Below are 19,704 nucleotides of genomic sequence, written 5' to 3' on the forward strand. Positions count from 1 at the left end.
CTCCCAGGCTTCATGTACATTCAAAATGTTTTCTGTAGAACAGCTGGGACTTGTAATGCCCTTTTACCATTTTACCAGCTGCCACGGTCCTTTTGCACCAAGAAACGTCAATACTTTTGAATATATGGGATAAAACCTAAAAACCTCTTATGAACCATTATATAGTAGCCAGATTTTATTTTCTACATAAAGATACAACTTTTACCCTTGATAAGAAATAACACACCCCTGAGAGTATGAGGCGTTTTCACCCAGCTCCCCTTCAGCCACTGCTACCCTCTCTGCTGCAATGTTTTCCCATGGAAAATTTCTCTCCTCAACTTTACCCTCTTGGGAAAAGCAGGCCAACATTTGGTCAGAAGAACATGGCTTGGGCTTTGCACTTCTGTAATTTCATGCCTCGTTCCTGTCGTAAGCTCCTTCTAGCTCTTAAAATTCACTTCTAATTTAGAAGGTAGAAAAGCATCCTCAAGAATGGAAACATAAATATACCCTTCCTCAAATTCCAGCTGGAAAAAACGATGATTCATGCTGTAGAACAGAATCTCTAACATTTGGACATGAATACTCTCACTTTTCCCAGTTGTTTAGAACAGACTCAACAGAAGCATAAATGTTACTTCACAGCAAGCATTTTATTTTGCTCTTTCATTCTTAGGCTTAAAGAATTAACGGGAGGGAGATGTTTTTGTGGAATGGGGGATGAGGCAGAGAGAATCCTATGGTGTTGGGTTGGGATTAGAGAACTGCAAGCATGAACTCACAGCTTAAGAAAATTAGGCTTCCAGCTCCGTCCACTGAAAAGGTCTGGACAGCCCAGTAACTAAGAGCACTCTGTTGCCTTGGTCGTGGTTCTAAATGCCATTCTTCCCTGAAGGAACCGGGGCTGCTCTGAGAAATGGTAGATTCTAGACGAGCAGGAGAATTACGTGGTGAGCTTCAGCCTCTGCTTATGCCAGAAAGTCAGGAAGTGCCCCCCAAAACAGTAGGGACATCTCAGAAGTATTTTGACCAAATCTGGGACAATTTGAGCATCAGAATGAATAGCACAGGGAATGTGTTTTATGTTCAGAAGTGACCCTGAATGGGAGGGTTTCAGGATGGGGATGGAAAACTTCTTAATAGAAGAATATCAATTAGCAAGTGTAGAAAGTGATAGAATTGGGAGATCACTTAACAGTCACTGTGGTGATAGCTGATTCATGCAAGAAAGGATACTTAAGTCATAGAGTGATAGATTGTTGTGGAATGGGATACCCATAAAATCTCACAAGTTACTTATTAATTGCAAAAGGAGAAGGATAATTTTATTATGAAGATATCTAGCAGACGCCTCCTGAATCAGATCACCAAATTATATGATTAATCATGGTACAAGCTTCATCAAGTACCACCTATTGTGACATTCTGAGAAAGACGTACTGTCAGTGATGTGGATTTCATGCCCCGTGGTTTACCTGGTTCAAACTATGAGGAAAAATCTGGCAATTCAAATTGAAAGACATTTTATTAAGAAACTGGTCTAGAGTCAAAAATATAAAAAATATAAATGTCATGAAAGGTTAAAAAAACAACTTGGTTTCTGTTCTCACAATAGATAAAAAGGAGACTGAAAAGACCTGTCAACAAAATATGCCGTGTGATTTTTGGTTGGGTCCTGTCTCTGATCTCCGGAGACACGTGGTAATATATTTCGGGGTAAAGCTCCATGAGGTCTGAGAGACAGCAAACATTGACAGAATAAACACTTGGTGAGTCTGCGTGCCAGCTGTATGGATAGTCATTGCACTATTCATGCAAATCCTCTGCAGGTTGTTAGTTCTAAAAATGTAAGTAGGAAGGAACGAAACATATCTAACGAAAATTATACCAAAGCGCTAGGAGCTTCAGAAATGCATTTCTGAATTTATGAATAGTATTGTGCCATGTACTTTGCTCCTCAGTTCAGTTCAGTTCAGTCGCTCAGTCGTGTCCGACTCCTTGCGATCCCATGAATCATAGAACCCCAGGCCTTCCTGTCCATCACCAACTCCCGGAGTTCACCCAAACTCATGTCCACAGAATCAGTGATGCCATCCAGCCATCTGACTCTCTGTCGTCCCCTTCTCCTCCCGCCCCCAATCTTTCCCAGCATCAGAGTCTCTTCCAGCGAGTCAACTCTTCGCGTGAGGTGGCCAAAGTATTGGAGTTTTGGCTTTAGCATCAGTCCTTCCAATGAACACCCAGGATTGATCTCCTTTAGAATGGACTAGTTGGATCTCCTTGCGGTCCAAGCCCTTGGACCGCAAGGAGATCCAACCAGTTTGCTCCTATTGAATATCATATGTGTTTTCGAAGCAGTAGATTAACTCTATGACCTGTGTTTACGTTTTACAAGAAAGTAAAAAAACATATAATTATATGAACGATTGTGCAACCTTTACAGAAGTAATGAACCGAAACATTATTTGGTACTTCCTAGGAGACTAATTTTTAAAGGGCCCTAGATGTATTTTTATCTAGTTCTTTTCAATCCTCCTATTTTCATTTTTTATTACATGAAATTTAGCTACTTACTCACTGTCACCTGGACATTTTAAGGGTCTAATATCAACAGGGTTGTAAACAAGTCTGAACGTTTCACAACATCACTGTCCTCCAGGCTCAAAGTGTCCTCTCCCCAAGTAGAAAGTAAGAGATACAAATTAGCTTTAAATTTCCGTTAATTTTCTATAATTATGAAACCCTACACCACGCGGCATTTCTTCCAGGAGAGAAGAGTGAGATCTTAGCTCTCTCCCCCTCACCGTGTCTTCGTTTCTCTGGCCCCAGGAGACCTGGCAAGTGCAGGGCATGATTTATGACTCCTCGGGTCCAGCCTAGGTCACCTGGAACAGCCGGCCGCTTTTTCCCTCTTAACAAGTTTCCCTTTCATTACTTACATTATTGGGTTTTCTACTTTCTTAACTACTTTTTCGAAGTGTAATTTGCGTACCCTAAATTCCCCCCATCATCAGTGGGCAATTGAACCACGTGTTAGGAGACACACTGAATTGTTGGAAATGGTTTTTGAACGTTTCCATCACCTGAGCAGATTTTGCTTACAGTTGATCCTTGATCCTGCTCAGCCTGAGGCAACTCGAGTCTACTTCCCGTGTCTACAGACTCGCCTCATCTGGACAGTTCACGCAGACTGGCAGTCACGGTGTAAGGTCTTTCTTTCCGACTCTTCACTCAGCACAGTGCTCCTGTTCGTCCAGGTTGCAGCCAGGATTGGAGCTTCATTCACTTCTACTGTCGCGTAGTATTCCACTTGAATGGATACATTGAGTGCTTTTCTCCATTCACGGGACCCACTGCTGGACAGTGGGTTATTTCTAGTTTTTGGCTGTTGTGAATAACACTGCTGAACATTTGCGTGCAAGGCTTTGTGTGTTCATGTATTTTCATTTCTCTTGGGCAGATGCCTGGGAGAATTGTTAGGTCAGATGGAGAATGACTTTAACAAACTGCCAACCTATTTCCTGAGGCCTGCATCATTTTACACTTCTTCCAACGTGTGTTGAGGCTCCAGTTATTCCACATCCTCACCAACGTTTTCCTCCATCTGTCTTTTTATTGTAGCTCTCCTAGTGGGTATGAAATATTATTTCCTTGTGATTTTAATTTGTATCCCTCTAATATGAGCATTTGTGTGTGTGTATTAACTATTATATGTTTTCTTTTATAAGATGTCCTTCAAATCTCTTGTCCGTTTTTAGAATTGGGTTGTCTTCATATTGTTGATTTGTAAGAGTCTGTGTCAGGATATGAGTCCTTTATCAAATATATGGTTTCACAGTATTTTCTCCAAGTCTGGAGCTTGTTTTTCTATTTTCCAATGGTGTCTTTTGAGGAGCAAATTTTGAATTTTGGTGAGTACAGTGTATCAATCTTTGCTTTCATGGATCATAGTCAATGATGCTTTTTGAAAGGAAAGTTGTGTTCTTGCCTGGAGAATCCCAGGGACAGGGGAGCTGGTGGGCTGCCATCTATGGGGTTGCACAGAGTCAGACACGACTGAAGCGACTTAGAAGCAGCAGCAGCAGATAGCGGGGGGCCTTTCTTTGCATTTTGGTATTTGTGAAGATGGCTGCACTCCTGTGTGTAGACATGCAAGAGTCTTGCTGTTCTGAGACCCTCAAGATGCCAAGCACACGCAGGAGCTGTTTAGCCTTGTCCAGGCTGTCTGTGGACCAGCTAGCACAGAGTCCCTGGTGATGCCTGCCTCACCCGCTCCTATGACAGCACACTCTCTTGCTGGTCAATGTCCACTGAAAGCAGTTGCAATTTCTATGGCTCTGTGGGATGACGTTTTCTAAGGTTGAAGAAAGTGAAAGTGTTAGTTGCTCAGTCGTGTCCGACTCTTTGCGACCCTATGGACTTAGCTTGCCAGCCTCCTCTGGCCATGGAATTCTCCAGGCAAGAATACTGGAGTGGTTTTCATTTCCTTCTCCAGGGGATCTTCCCTACCCAGGGATTGAACACGGATCTCCCGCATTGCAGGAGGATTCTTTACCCTAGATTAGTATTTTTATAAAAGATTTGTAGCTCCAAAATAAGAGGGAAATCCAGGGAAAATGTCTGGAGCTGTTTCCACCTCTACTGTGAAGTTTTCCACCAGTAACAGCATCTTTAGAGACATTCGGTTATTTTATGGTGCGGACTGTGCTGAGGTAACGTGGAGAGGCCACAGCGGGTATGCCTGCATTACCTGTTTTTCTTGGTGGTCAGGATTGTACCAGGCTGCTTGTGCTCGGGGCCACCAGGAGCTGGAGATAGTGTGACATGGCAGAATTGCACTACTGTTGTCTAATTTTAGAAGACAAGTCGTATGATAGTAGTTCTTTTACTTGACTTTTCCTTTAGGACGGTTCAGTTCAGTTCAGTCATCAGTCGTGTCTGACTCTTTGCGACCCCATGAATCACAGCACGCCAGGCCTCCCTGTCCATCACCAACTCCCGGAGTTCACTCAAACTCAGGTCCATCGAGTCGGTGATGCCATCCAACCATCTCATTCTCTGTCGTCCCCGTCTCCTCCCGCCCCCAATCCCTCCCAGCATCAGGGTCTTTTCCAGTGAGTCAACTCATCTCATGAGGTGGCCAAAGTACTGGAGTTTCAGCTTCAGCATCAGTCCTTCCAATGAACACCCAGGACTGATCTCCTTTAGAATGGACTGGTTGGATCTTTCAGTTCAGTTCAGTTCAGTTCAGTCGCTCAGTTGTGTCCGACTCTCCGCGACCCCATGAATCACAGCACGCCAGGCCTCCCTGTCCATCACCAACTCCCGGAGTACACTCAAACTCATGTCCACAGAGTCGGTGATGCCATCCAGCCATCTCATTCTCTGTCGTCCCCGTCTCCTCCCGCCCCCAACCTTTCCCAGCATCAGAGTCTTTTCCAGTGAGTCAACTCGTCACATGAGGTGGCCAAAGTATTGCAGCTTCAGCTTTAGCATCAGTCCTTCCAATGAACACCCAGGATTGATCTCCTTTAGAATGAACTAGTTGGATCTCCTTGCAGTATAAGGGACTCTCAAGAGTCTTCTCCAACACCACAGTTCAAAAGCATCCATTCTTCAGCGATCAGCTTTCTTCACAGTCCAACTCTCACATCCATACATGACCACGGGAAAAACCATTGCCTTGACTAGACGGACCTTGGTTGGCAAAGTAATGTCTCTGCTTTTTGATATACTATCAAGGTTGGTCATAACTTTCCTTCCAAGGAGCAAGCGTCTTTTAATTTCATGGCTGCAATCAGCATCTGCAGTGATTTTGGAGCCCAAAAAATTAAAGTCTGACACTGTTTCCACTGTTTTTCCATCTACTTCCCATGAAGTGATGGGACCAGATGCCATGATCTTTGTTTTCTGAATGTTGAGCTTCAAGCCAACCTTTTCACTCTCCTAGGCACAGTTAAAAACCTTCTCTCTAGTGAACTCTGGTATTTTGGCCACCTGATGCGAAGAGCTGACTCATTTGAAAAGATTCTGATGTTGGGAAAGATTGAAGGCAGGAGGAGAAGGGGACGACAGAGGATGAGATGGCTGGATGGCGTCACCGACTCGATGGACGTGTTTGGGAGAACTCTGGGAGTTGGTGATGGACAGGGAGACCTGGCGTGCTGTGATTCATGGGGTCGTGGAGAGTTGGACACGACCGAGCGACTGACCTGACTGTACTAGTGATTAACCAACAGACGTTATCGAATACGTATTGTGCTTGAAACCGTCTGCCTGTGATGACGTCATGTCTGCGACCGGGACCTGTCCCCTGAAGGCCAGGTTTCTGTCTCACGACCTGTGCAAGTCAGATATCTAACAGGCCTGTCAAACACGGCGGGCCTGACTCCCCCCCAGAGTCACGTCTCCATCACCGCCAACCTTAGCTCCCTCCTCCACACGCTCAGGAAAAAACATGGAGAGTCATCCTTGCCTTCCGGCTTCCTTTCACTCCTCACATCCAATCCATCATAAATCCCGGCGGATCTGAATGAGTATGAAGTCCTGGGTGAGATTCCAACATGGAGAATGACATTAGGAGGAACTCATAAAGTCTGAATAAAGTGTTTGTTTTTGTTGTTGTTTAGTCACTAAGCATATGAAACTCTTTGCAGCCTACCAGGCTCTTCTGTCCATGGGATTTCTGGGGCAAGAATATTGAAGTGGGTTGCCATGCCCTCCTCCAGAGTATCTTCCTGACCCAGGGATCAAACCTAGGTCTCCTGCACCACAGACAGATTCTTTACCGTCTGAGCCACCAGGGAGAGAATGCCATCAAATTAGCCGAAGGCCGCTCACCTGGCTTTCTCTGGGTGTGGAGATTTGTCACCTTATCCGTACTCCATAGTTTAATTACTCCGAGGAAACTGATAGCCTCAAATCAGGGCAGTCTTTTCATGACAGTTCTGTCACGTGATCTATCTTTCACAAACATAATATCGTGAAGTTACTCTGCCTGAAGAGCAAAGTTAAAAAAATACCCAAGTTTGACTTTTTAAAAGATTTTTCTATAGTTCTTTATATTCTACTCAAAATGAAAACGTATTCTTATTTGATATGGAAAACACTGATCTGAATTAAAGATAAGAACTTTAATCTTTGAAAAGCAAGAGGTCACTAGAGATGGGTAGGGGTAGAGAGAGGGGTGTCGGCAAAGGCTCTGAAAGATGAAAATAGAAGAATTGTAGGATCACCTGTATCAGTTCTATTTTCTGGGGAATCAAAGTTTTATGCAACTTCAGTAAGTCTAGGAATCCCCTGCTGTTGGGATCAGGCAGGTGGTTTGTTGGCACTGGATTCTCTTTTCTAGACCTGGAGTGGAAGACAGGGGGAGGCAGAGTGTTGTTTGCAGGGAGAGTTTGGAAACCTCACTCCTGTTCTTTGTAACTCCCCCGCACGCCTGTGCCTTTGAACTTTCCCTGGAGCTGTAAATAGCTGGAGATGTGGCAAATAATCTTACGCACCGAGAACCTTAAAACCGTCCAGTGCTTTTGCTGGCAGAAGCCCTCTCCTATTGTAGTGGGATGTGTTCAAAGTGTAAGGTGGGCTTCCCGCACTTGAACCCCCCCATCTGGGAACGTGCTTGAGAGGCCAAGACCAGAAAGGGAGGCAGAACGGGGCGTGTGATGGCAGAGACAGACGCAGCTTCTGAGGCTGCTGCCACCGCGACGCGACAAGAAGGTGAAGGTGATATTTCATCTGCTGTTTCGGTGCATCCTCTCCTTACCTGACCTCTGAAATGGAGCCATCGGCTTTGAAAAGCCCAGTGTCTAAAATTAATATTCTTCCCCATCTGACTAAGAAGGCAACAGCTGAGCAACATGAGATCAAGGACCATCTGAGTTTAAACAGGGGCTCAAAGTGGCATTCGAGAGAGAGGCTACTTCCTCCCGGAGTGGACACTTGTCTTTTCAGAAGACTTACTCTGGCCGCAAGGCAAGGCCTTTACCAGGGAGCGGAGTGGTCATTCTGAGCTCTGCAGACTCCCCTTTATCTGCTGGGACTTGTGCTCTGTGCTTGGAGCGGTCTGGACCCCAGCATGTCCTCCTGTAAATGGTAAAGTCACTCTGGTTTCTTTCGTTCCTTCTATGTTGTCTTGCGTAGCAAGTTTGATCAAACTCCAGGCAGAGCTTAGCGTTTATTAGTTCTCTGCAAAATTTTTATATCTTGGGCCCAAGCTTTTGTATTAATGTGTTAATTTTTATGTGGCTTCCTGAGCCAACTTGAGTACCTTCTACAGGGATGTATTAGATTTTAGTTATAGTTTGTCTTAAATGTAGCTGTGAAATCCTTATTATAATAACAGACTTTTTCAGGGCGACTTGTAAGAACACTAATGATGGTTTGCAGTATATTTCACAGAGCTCTGGTTGATCCTGTTCACATTTTAGTGTGAATAAGTTTATGGTCTTTCTACGGTTCAGTAGAACTGTGTAGAGCATTGGATTATAAATAATTTAGAATTCAAGGTATCATTTTATTATACTAGAGGAGTTGAGAAAATGAAAGATGAAGTTTTGTGGGGATAATTACAGATGATTTCAAATTGAGAAAAAGCAGGAAGAAGCAATTTCCAGAAAATCTCCAATAGGGGGCCTCCAGAGGGAACCAGTCACAAGTTCGCATCAGCCTCCCCGAAACGGTCAGGAGGTGCGTGGAGACAGACACCCGTGCGGGGCTTGAGCATCGCAGCAGGAATGAGCCTGTTACTTCGTTTGTAAGGAAGGTGGATCTAGGGTGTGAAATCTTCGGTGCTCAGCTGCTAATGACACAGAGAAGGGTGTCTGGGAATCTCGTCTATGTGAAAGGACTGTTAGGAAGCCAAATTCTTTTTAAAATAAACATTTTAAGACGTAGGCAGCGAAAGTCTCTGAAAATGGTGTATTTGGTGAGACTACTCCCCCGAGGGGGCAGAATTCCCAGGGGAGACCAGGGGCCCCTTCCTCACACAGGACGCCTTCCCACCGGGGCTGGAGGGGCAAGGCCAGCAAGCCAGTTAAACCCAAAGAGACTGTCTACTTAAACCGGCCGCTTAGCCTAGATCTTCTATTCGGCAGTGAGGGGACAATCAGCCACCCCGTGAAGCCCAAGGTTGCTTCTCACTATTTGGTTTTGTAGGAAAAAGAAGGGAGAGAAAGCTTTTCCCTTTTAAAGTTCCAACATGTGAAACTTAAGGTTAATATTTGCATTTTTCTTCCTCCTTTGGGGCCCTTTCTCTAGTTTAAATAGAAGCAACCTCAAACTTCCCACTGTTCATTTTCCCAAAGAGTCAGATGTGTGTCTCAGGGATGGGAGCTCTGTTTCTCCCCCTTGCAGCGGAGAGAAGAGCCATGATGACTGTGGGCTCATTTACAAACCAGAGACCGAGGGGGACAGAGGCCGCGCTCCAGACACGGACTTCCTCGGACTCACCACCAAGATGCTAACAGTGAAGAGGCTGGAAGGGATCAACACGTGTTGCCGCAGTGACCAGCTGGAGAAGATGGACTTTTTCCAGTGCGTGGAGGAGGTAGAGAAATGCTTTCTGGAAGAAAGTGCTGGTGAACAAGATTTGAGATCTGGAAAGAACCAGGTGAGCAACGCCTGTCCCTATCTGTCAGACGGTTTTCAGATTCTGTGTTGTCATCACTGGTGTAGAATCAAGGAAGCTCCATGAACCGGCAAACCCCTGCTTCGTTCCCCGGAGGTTTGCCTCCAGGTGGGTGCTGTCGCCTCTGGGAGGGCTTTGAATGTGCAGCTCTCCCTGTGGGTGCCGCCGTGGTCTGGCGCCCGGCTTAGAGGTCATGGGGGTCATGTGGAAGCTCAGTTTCTTAGGAGGGATGGTTTGGGCATGCAATCTGGAGAAGCACGCGAGGGCCACAGCTGCTCTGCACACGTTTTCCAGTTCCCTCAGGACCCCGAGGTCACCATGGAGTAGGGGTCAGGGCTGTCAACAGTGGCCGCTGGGGTTGGGGACAGGCTCTTGCCGGCGGCAGGCCCCGTCCTGGCAGCCGGCTCTTTGGGAGGTCCCTCATCAAGTGCGGGGGCTGCCGCTCCGAGCAGCGGACATGCATGCATGCCAAGCACCCAGCATTGGCTCTGTCACGGTGAGGGGTGTCCAGGGGTGTGGACCAGCAGGCTCTGTCCCCTGCTCGGCTCCCTGGGTCCCCTCCCCCTCCCTCCCAGCCAGAGGGGGCTCCCCTGCGGTTGTTGGAACTTGTTTGTCACCCTGTCCCGGACGCCCTCCTCAAGGTCGGGACCTCGTGTCACCCACCTTGCCTGCTCTCCTGTTTATGGTACCAAACAGGCGCCGAGACGTTTGCAGAATGAACAGGTCTGTTTAAGTGTGCCCCGCGTTCCCCTGGAGGGCCGAGGGTCATCATTTCTAATAACCAGAGCGAGTTTGGGAAACATCCCCCTTTGCCCTTCCCCGGGAGCTCAGACAGTAAAGCGTCTGCCTGCAATGTGGGAAACCCGGGTTCCATCCCTGGGTTGGGACGATCCCCTGGCGGAGGACACTGTTCTTGCCTGGAGAAGCCTGTGGATAGAGGAGCCTGGCGGGCTGCAGGCCATGGGGTCTCAAAGAGTCAGACACGACTGTGCAACTTTTCTTTCACTTTCACTTTCCGCTTTGTCCAGCTTCTGTTCCACAGTGCCCTGTCCAGGCAGGAAGGGCATTTCTAATGATACAACAGACGGTCAACACAGCTATTAGGCATAGAGGGCGGAGGAGTCTTTCCACTGCGAGTGCAGAGAGATAAACCTTGCTGGATAGGGGGAAGGAGTCGGGCTGAAGCGTGGTGTTTGGAGACCGCCCTTCCCCCGTGAGCTAACACCTTGTCCTGCACACACCAAGAAGACACTTCCGCGGCAAAACTGAAGTCAGAGCCGAGGACTGCCTCTTTCGGGCTGCTTGCAACGCAGATGAATAATCAGAGGGGTTTCCTTTTCTGTTCATTAATTTCTATGGAACCGGGGAGATAAAGTATTCTTATAGGCGAACTTTGAAATAGCCAATGATTTGTGATAGTTTCTATGAGTTTGATTAGGTTTCCAGGATGGTTTTTCGCCAAGTTCTGTGATACAAGTTTTGTGAGTAGGCAAGATGGTGCTAGGTGGAAACACAAAGATTTTCAGGAAGAAGTGTTTTGGTGATGATCTGCTCCAGAGAAATCAAGTGACTGGGAAGTGAAACACTTGAGGATGCTTCTGAGGGAAGGCCTGAGGATGCTGACCCTGAGGTCCTAAGAGGAGATCCTGTGCAACCGGTCTGATGTCCGGTGGCGCCTGCGCCCGGTGGTCACAGCCGCGCGGAAGGTGGGGAGGAAACTCATTTCCATTCAGTTTCTTGAAGAGTGGCTCAGGGCCCAGAGGTGTCGGCAGTAAATTTCCCCGTCTCACTCTCTCGCCTTGCGGGGAGCGGACGGGCCCAGGACGGGAGGCACAGAGCCCTTCTTCTTTCTGTCTGCCAAGGCCACCGTCCCCAAGGCCCTCGCTGGCCCAGTGAGCGGGTGCCCGGGCGGCCAGCAGGCCTTGGCAGGGCTGGGCGGAGAGGGCCTTCCAGCGGCTCGGATGTCGTCAGGAATGCAGACGGAGCTGGGCTGACACGTCTCTATCTCCTGCTGGGGCCACGGGAAATCTTCACAATCCTGGCCTTTCTCTCCAGGGGCCGTAAAAACATGCCCGCCACGACTCTCTCCACCTCCTCTCTGTCTGTTCATCCCTCCTCTCCTTAAGAAGATTAGCGCGGCTAAACATAGTAGAAACCCTCACTGCGCTGCCCTGAGGAGAATTTACTCTGCATTGCAGGCGCTCTGGTGACAGGCAAACTGCTCGGAAGGCCTGAAGCGCAGGTTCTTTCTAGAAGAGTCTTTTCTCTCCTAACAAGAACAAATTGTCTGTGCATTCTGCAACTTACGTCTATCGACATGGTTCAGTGTAGCGCAGATTCTTCTTTTCGTGCTCTTAACCAGGTTTCTCTGTTTCACTCACTTTTTCTCTTCTGGCTTTATTTTTGTCTCTCTTCCTTCTCGTCCTCTGATTTATTTTTTGAATTGATCAAATACCACATATTTTACTTTTCTACTACGTTTTGTTCCTTTTGTTTTCCAACTTCCCTTTTGATTCTGTTTTTGAAAGACTTTTCTTATATTCGCTTATATTCTACAGACTGTTCAAAATCACCTAAATAGTGTAGGATTTTAAAAGCTTGTGGCAGGTACACTGGGCTTCCCAGGTGGCAGTAGTGGGAAAGAACCTGCCTACCAATGCAGAAGACATTAAGAGATGCAGGTTCAGTCTCTGGGTCGGGAAGATTCCCTGGAGGAGGGTACAGCTCTCCTGTGGGTGGGCACAGCTCTGGAGCGGATCCCTGAATCCACTCCTGTCTTCTTGCCTGGAGAATCCCATGGACAGAGGAGCCTGGAGGGCTACGATCCATGGGGTCACAGGGTCGGACACAACTGAAGCGACAGCACAGAGCAGGCACACTACAATAAACCAGATGGAAAGCCACACAAAGTGAAACTTAAATAGTGAACGTGGCACATGTGAGTGATGGTTTAAAAGCTACTGTGTGTGTCATTGACTCAGAGTGATAACGACTCTCACAACTATGATTAGCACTCCTTTTACACAATCAAATCCAGGTTTTCCTCTTTTGTTAGTTCTCTGTTACCCGTATAAATAACCACCATGCTGTATTTCCCTCAGATCTGACTTGCTGTTTGATACACGCGCGCACACACACACACACACACACACACACATTCTGTTTGCCTAATGGAAGACCAAGGAGCTCCTGTTCTCAGCAACCTGAGTCCGTCCTCCCCTGCGGTTCTTTCTGCTCCCTCTGCCACCCCACTGGCTCTACACACCCTGCTTTTTCTGCCCAGGCTTGTCTGTGCTCACCTCCTGTCCTCTAACAGGCAAGGTCCCGGGGAGGAAGAGACCATGCGGAGGTGGGGGTCACGGCTCCCGGAATGCTGAACCACCGGGCACAAATGCTCCAGAGAGCAAACAGAACAAACTATTTATTATCAGGATGTGAGTAGGTGAAGAGTGGGTTGGCACAAAGCTCCGGCCTCCCTGTTGCGGTGGGAGTTGGCGCATTTAATAGCAGCTGGCCCTTCCTGCCTCACTGCGGTGAGATTGTACCATCAGCGGTGGTCACCGTGATCATAACTTAGATCTCAAAATAACGTAGCTGCGGGCGGAGGGTTTGCGATGTTTAAAGCTGTGTGTCCCCCTCCCGCCCACCCCGTGTCCCTTGCCCGCGTGGGCAGGAGAAAGCTCCCTGGCAGTGGCCCCATTTCCCTGGTGCTAATCGTCCTTGAACGGGAGACAAGCGCGTTCTCCGTGGTGTCACTTGTCGCCAGCCGGTCTCCCTCTGCCCCTGCACCTGTTTCCGATCTGTCACCCGGGCCATCATATTTTTCCTGTCAAAGAGGCAGATTAGCCGTTGATGGTGTAACTGGAACCGTCACCGCGGGGTCCCTCAGACCCCGCCGCTCAGCACCGCCTCCCGCGCAGAGCAGAGTTCTGCCTGGGAAACGTGCTCGCGCTGGGTCAGGGTGGGAAGGCCAGGATGGACATGTCACTCGGAAGAAAAGGCGTCTGGATCGCAGGTAGCCTGTGCCTTCTCTCGTCTCCCGTCCTCTGGCGTGTGTTCCGGTCCGTGATGACCCGGGGAGGTCACCGACAGGCGCCTGCTCTTGAGGACACCCAGGTAGTAACGTGGCCGCTGTCCTAGCAGAGTGTTTCTGGCCGGGGAGCGGGCTCACCCCGGCAGATGGAATGCGTGTCCTGCCTCGTCCTCCCCCCGGGACGGCCGCCTTGTAGGGCCTGGGATCAGGAGACATAGGCAGCCCTTGTCAACATCTCCAACTCTCCACCAACTTTCGGGGAACCTGGAGGCAGTCATTCCTGACGTGTATGAAAGCTGGCGTTCTATTTTTGTCTGTGAGAGCTAAAAATAATGTCAGCATCTCCTCTTCTCCTACTTCTTATGTAACTGGGGGAAATAAATGGGCACCAAAGCACAGCGTCCTTTCCCCTTGTTAAGAAGTGTCTGCAGAAGAGTGGCCGCCTCTTCTGAGCAAGCTCCCTAGCGCAGATGTTCCTTTTCCTTGGAACCTCTGCCCGCCTCTGCCTTTCCTGGGATGCCACAGCTACGCTAGGGATGGGCTTCAGTCAGGAAAGCAGGAGAATTTTGAAGGAAGAGAAAGAATTCAGACTCTAAAGATTTTAGCGCTTCCCAGGAGAGAGTCTTGTATCTGGGAAATCAGTTCTTTCTATGTATTTAATTCTTTAATCAATTAGCATAGAATGAGTTATTTTTAGGACGATGGAGGCAGTTTAGCAAATACTCTGGGAGGTGTTCTGAGTTACTTTTCCTGCGGGAAGTGGTTGTGGGCAGGGCTGCTTATCGTTGTCTCCCCCACCGCAGGGACTTCTGGCTTTTTCCTGCCTCGTCAAGCCCTTCCCTTGAAACCGCACTGTCCCAGACAGACTCTGTACCTGTGTATGTGTTGCAGGCGGTGCTGTGCTTTGTGTGTGAAAACAGTAAGGTTTTCTTCACCCCTCCCAAAGAATTAATTTTTGTCTCTGGATTTGGCCCCCATTGACAAGGCATGGATTCATGGTTAAAGATCTCTCCGGGGGAGTTGGCTGACGTGTGCCTATGCCCGCAATAAGCTTCTGTCTATGGGGGACGCGTGGTAGAGAACGGACCCTCCCCTGGCTCTGAGAGGTGGCCCCCAGGTGTGTCCTGAAGGAGGGGCCGGCAGGGAGCCGTGCTCATTAGGAGTGCCCTGGTGTGTGTCTTTTATAAAACGTTGTTATAACTTTCTAGCGGTAAAGAAAATGTCTCTGAAATCAGATTTTACAATACACCCTCTTTTCTTTCCCATTGTGAATGGTTATTTGGAAATGTGGGCAACCTCGTGTCTTAAAAGTATCTACAAGAGCAGTTTTAGGAACTCCCTTTTCAGGGTGTCAGAGAATACTATGTGGATGTCAGTCTTCACTGAAGATATAAAACGATGGAAAGGTCTCCCAACACCCTGGGCGCAGCTCTCTGCTCGTAGGAGATTCTGAGAGTCCCAGTTTATATCTGTGTCATTCTGGCTTCTCAACTGTGGTAGTTTTATGTCATTTGGTGTGATATGAAAAAGAAGTCTTATTTTCTCTAAAAGTTAAATCCAAGTAGTAAAAATATGCAAACATTGCAAATCAAGCCTGTGTTCCTAAGTTAGCAAATGATTTGCATATTGATAATGAAATTTCTATATATAATGGACCAAACTGTGTCCTGGTCCACTTACTTAGAACAGCACGTTTGTCTATCGGGGTTTCCCAGACCAATTTTTCTCATAGTCCCTTTGTGATTTTTGCTACATATACATACTACTTTTACTCCTATTACTTAATGTAATATTTTCACATATCAAGTCATTAAAAATATTTAGCAAAAGCAAGAATAGAGTGCTGTCATGGTTTTGATGTGCTTAGTCTAGATTTTCAAATACACAATAACACACATAAATAAGTTTTAAAAATGGCTTCTTAGTTTACAGCCCCCAAATCTCACCGTTTCTAGTAAAGAGGTGACTCCATGTCGACACTGGACATTGGCCTCCGGGTGCTGTGTCCAAGTCTTCCGCCTGGGCCGTTGGGCACTTTGGGCTTTATTTGGAAATTTCTGCTCAAAGCATAGCAGTAACAAAGAGAGGGAGTCGTAAGCAGCCAGTGGTGGAGAGCCAAGAGGCCCAGAGCCTCCCCTGGACGCAGACGCACAGGAAGCCCCGACAGGTCAAGTTCACCTGGTGCCCCTTGCTGGCTCTGCCTGCGATCACTGAGGTCCCAGCAGAAAGTGGGGCCAAGGTGGGTGCGCATGTACAGGTGCTGGGGTTGTCCTGGGGGTGCACTCAGGGAGGGGGAGCGGGGACCCCTGATGGCTGCATCGCCGGGCAGGAGGGCCTCAGAGGATGAGACGGGGGGCACCATCCTCTGCCTCCTGTCACCCCAGGGCCGTCTGCCAGGTGATAGACCCCCGGTGTTTTCAACTGTGTGTGGGTGACCTGCGCCCTCAGTCACAACTTTGGTCAGGGAGAAACATGGGCTGGTCTTCCCACTGATGGTGCAGAAGCAGCAGACCAAGCCCAGGCCTGCCCTGAGAGCGTGGCTCTGGCTTCGTCCACCCGGGGTCCCAGGGGGCACAGGTTACCGCGGCAGTTCCGTGATGGTTGGGGGGCCAGGGGGCCGGGAAGCACAGACCTTGGAGGTCGGCTGCTCCAGGGCTTTCTCTGAGGGCAGCCTTGTTCACAAGCAGCTGGGAAGCCCTTGGTAAGGTCGCTACCAAGTTCGAGCTGGCCGTTCCCACGTGGACGCAGCCAGTGGCCGTGAGGCAGGCCCTGGGTCAGCGGGCAGAGGTCTCGCGGCCCCTCGCAGGGTGGCTGACCTGTCCCGGACCCTGGCCTCTGGCCTTGGCGACACCTCTTCCTGACTGCCCTGTTCCTTAGGCTCCTGCACTGGGAACGGCCCCCAGGCCTCAGCTGGGAGCTGGGAGTCTGATCCCCTGTTCCTTAGGCTCCTGCACTGGGAACGGCCCCCAGGCCTCAGCTGAGAGCTGGGAGTCTGAGTGACAAGCCTGAGGTCATGACGAGCAGGCTGACGCTCCGGCCCGTGACCGGTGTCAGAAAGTTCTAGAAAGAGGCAGAGACCAGACTGGAAGTGAGGGGTGTGTGAGCCCAGCCTCTGGTTTGTCTAGTAGACCTTCAGCTTGTAGGCTTTGCCTTCCAAACGTGAGCAGTGAACACGGATGTCACCCTTCCTGTAGCTATGCTTTGTATGCCGTTTAGGACTTTTCTGATGAGATGGTTGGCGTACGGAGAGACCAGAGGAAAAAAGCGAGCGGGGCAGTCAGGCAAGAAAAGGAAATGTATTTGAGGGAAACGAGAGGGTGACTGGCCCTTAAGGAGAACCCGCGCCCTCCCTTTCTGACGGGGTCTATCTTATACTCCGCCAGTGAAAAATTCTCGGAAGGGATGGTCACGTAGCGGAGGTCTGGAATCTGGTGGTCTTGCAGCTAGTGAGAAAACAGAACGTCGTTTGGGCAATTTGGTCAGTCTCAACGATCACTGTGGTTTTATTCTTTGTTTGCGAGGTCAACATCATGAGCCATCTTATCAGTGAGCCCCCATGTAGACCCTATTAGTTGGATGGCATCGCCAACTCAATGGACATGAACTTGGGCAAACTCCAGGAGACACTGAGGGGCCAGGAAGCCTGGTGTGCTGCAGTCCATCTGGTCACAAAGAGTCGGACACGACAGAGCAACTGAACAGAACAGAGCAGAGGGCTTAAAATTAAGGTGGGGCTAAGTATAGAAATTAGGAGAAGGCAATGGCAAGCCACTCCAGTACTCATGCCTAGAAAATCCCATGGACGGAGGAGCCTGGTGGGCTGCAGTCCATGGGGTCGCTACGAGTCAGACATGACTGAGCGACTTCACTTTCCCTTTTCACTTTCACACATTGAAGAAGGAAATGGCAACCCACTCCAGTGTTCTTGCCTGGAGAATCCCAGGGACGGGGGAGCCTGGTGGGCTGCCGTCTATGGGGTCACAGAGTCGGACACGACTGAAGTGACTTAGCAGCAAGTATAGAAATTAACTGTGAAGACAAGATTTTAATTCATAAGTGTATATTTTTCTGTGTCCCGAAGAAGTGGCTCTCCCTTCTGAACAGTATAGATGCTGTATGATGGTGCGTCCCCCTTCAGCCATGTGACTCCAAGCCCAGCTCTGATCTGTTTGGAGTTGGCAGCGTGCAGGTGGGCCCTGCAGCTGAGTGCAGACACCTGGCCATCAGACAGTGGCCTGGCAGGGGCTGCTCCACCCTGGGCCTGGCCCAGGGCACCTGTCAGTCCCGGGCCACATCTAGCCTGGGTGCCTTTGAGTCCAGCATAGGTATGATTTGCAGGATGGGTCCCCGATCTGAAGGGGTCGGAGCTCCCTCGGGCGCCAGGGGTAGGAGGGAGGCGGTGGCAACAGGTGTAAGCTCAGAGAGCCTGTGCGGCCCAGACCCCCCGGAGTCTCTCAGGCCCCTTGGCTTCTCAGGAGAGGGCTCAGAAGACGCTCAACGTGATGACCGTCCAGCCTCAACCCTAAGGAGGGAGTGTTCCGAAAGGGCCCAGAGAAGTCGAGGCTGGAATAGGCCTGGAGAACACGTGATGAGTCTCCGCTGACCAGCTCTGTCTGTCCTGGGACCAAGCAGTTCTCACAGTGAGGTCCCTGGACCCCCTGGGGGACCCTAAGACTCTTTTGGAAGTCTGCATGGTCAAAACTGTTTTCTCTTCTAAAATTTTTGCCTTTTCCGCTGCTTTGACACTTGACTGATGACATCAAGGCAGTGATGAGTAAGCCTGCCAGCACCTCTGCACAAAATCGAGCCACGGCACCAGCGTGTCCTAGCAACCACGGCTGTGTTTCCCCACCAGACACTCAGACACAACAGAAAGCTTTAGTTTCTGTTTTCTAAACAGCCAGGTTTCCTTAAGAATGTACTTGGTGGCGCGAGAATAAAAATGCATCTGATTACCTGTGTCAGGGGTGAAGTAGTCACTTAAATCTTTGTGCCTGAATTCTATGCTACCGTGCTCAGTGAAGACTCTCCGAGCACCCACCGAATGAAGAGGAGGCAGAGTTTGATGAAACGGGGTTGTTTATTTAAAGGGCTCACAGAGCCTGCAGCTCAGCATGCTTACACAGAGCGGCTCATGATGGGGTCTTCCTGGAGAACCCTCGGCGGCCGCTAGTTATTTCAAAATTTAAAAATGGATGATGACACGAGTAAGGTCTCAGCCTTCTAGGATGAGCATGCTGAGTGGACAGGATAATATAGGCGAGTTTCTGCATTCTTAAGACCATGTTTGTATTTTACCCATGGCCGCCTGATGTGACAAGCCTACTCACTGGAAAAGACCCTGATGCTGGGAAAGACTGAGGGCAGGAGGAGGAGGGGGCAGCAGAGGATGAGGTGGTTGGACGGCATCACCGACTCAGTGGACCTTGTGGGCACCCCCGCGATCAGCCTGAGAATGACAGTCGTGATCACCAACATCTGTGCTGTGTTCCCTGTGTTCCAGGCACCGTGCTCAGCTCTTCGTCCCAGTTAATCCTTACAGGGGTCCCATGAAGCTGTGTGATTAGTCTGTTTCGTAGATGGGTAAACCGAGGCTTGGTGAGGCCAGTCACCCAGAGTTGCGCAGCTATGCACCACGAGACTCTGTCGGGATGGATCAGTTAGCCCTGCACAGGAAACAGGCAACCAGGTTGGTTTGTCGGTCATTTCAGTCGCTAGGTTGTGCCTGGCCGTTTAACTGGAATTTAACTTGCAGACCATTTAACTGGAGTTTAGTTTTCGGAAATCAAACAGTAAGTATTTGAAAACCACCTCTGAAGAGTTTTCTAAGGACAGCTTATCTTTTCTTCACGTTATCTGATGTGCATTTCACCTTTGCTGTTTTGGTCAGTTGCTCTGCTCCCTAATGCAAATACAGCCAGACTAGGCAGACAGATGAGAAGAAAGGGCTCCTTTCTCAGCAAATTGAGGCTCTTTTCTGGAACTGATGTAACAGTGACCTCCTGTGGGAAGAAACTGCAAAAGTTACTGCAGCCCTGCGGTGAGGTCAGAGCACTTT

At 49.0% G+C, this 19,704-nt stretch overlaps 1 protein-coding gene across 6 annotated transcripts in view; it reads left to right on the forward strand.

Annotated features, from left to right (window-relative positions):
• Positions 1–19,704, forward strand: part of MYLK4 (myosin light chain kinase family member 4) — an 84,596-nt gene that overhangs the window by 10,720 nt on the left and 54,172 nt on the right. Inside the window, exons 1-2 of one of the 6 annotated variants that reach the window (XM_055406252.2) lie at positions 6,863–8,079; positions 9,340–9,595. In XM_055406252.2, the coding sequence (XP_055262227.2) occupies positions 8,063–8,079; positions 9,340–9,595 (273 nt within the window). In that variant the 5' untranslated portion in view covers positions 6,863–8,062. Of the gene's footprint in view, positions 1–6,862; positions 8,080–9,339; positions 9,596–13,128; positions 13,730–19,704 lie in introns of those variants that run through there. The other 5 variants (XM_055406253.2, XM_055406258.2, XM_088831413.1 and 2 more) reach the window with 5 other exon arrangements.

The sequence above is a fragment of the Moschus berezovskii genome, chromosome 23 (assembly GCF_049115385.1).
Source record: "Moschus berezovskii isolate FMDL1 chromosome 23, NW_MosBer_1.0, whole genome shotgun sequence".
Lineage (NCBI taxonomy): Eukaryota > Metazoa > Chordata > Mammalia > Artiodactyla > Moschidae > Moschus > Moschus berezovskii.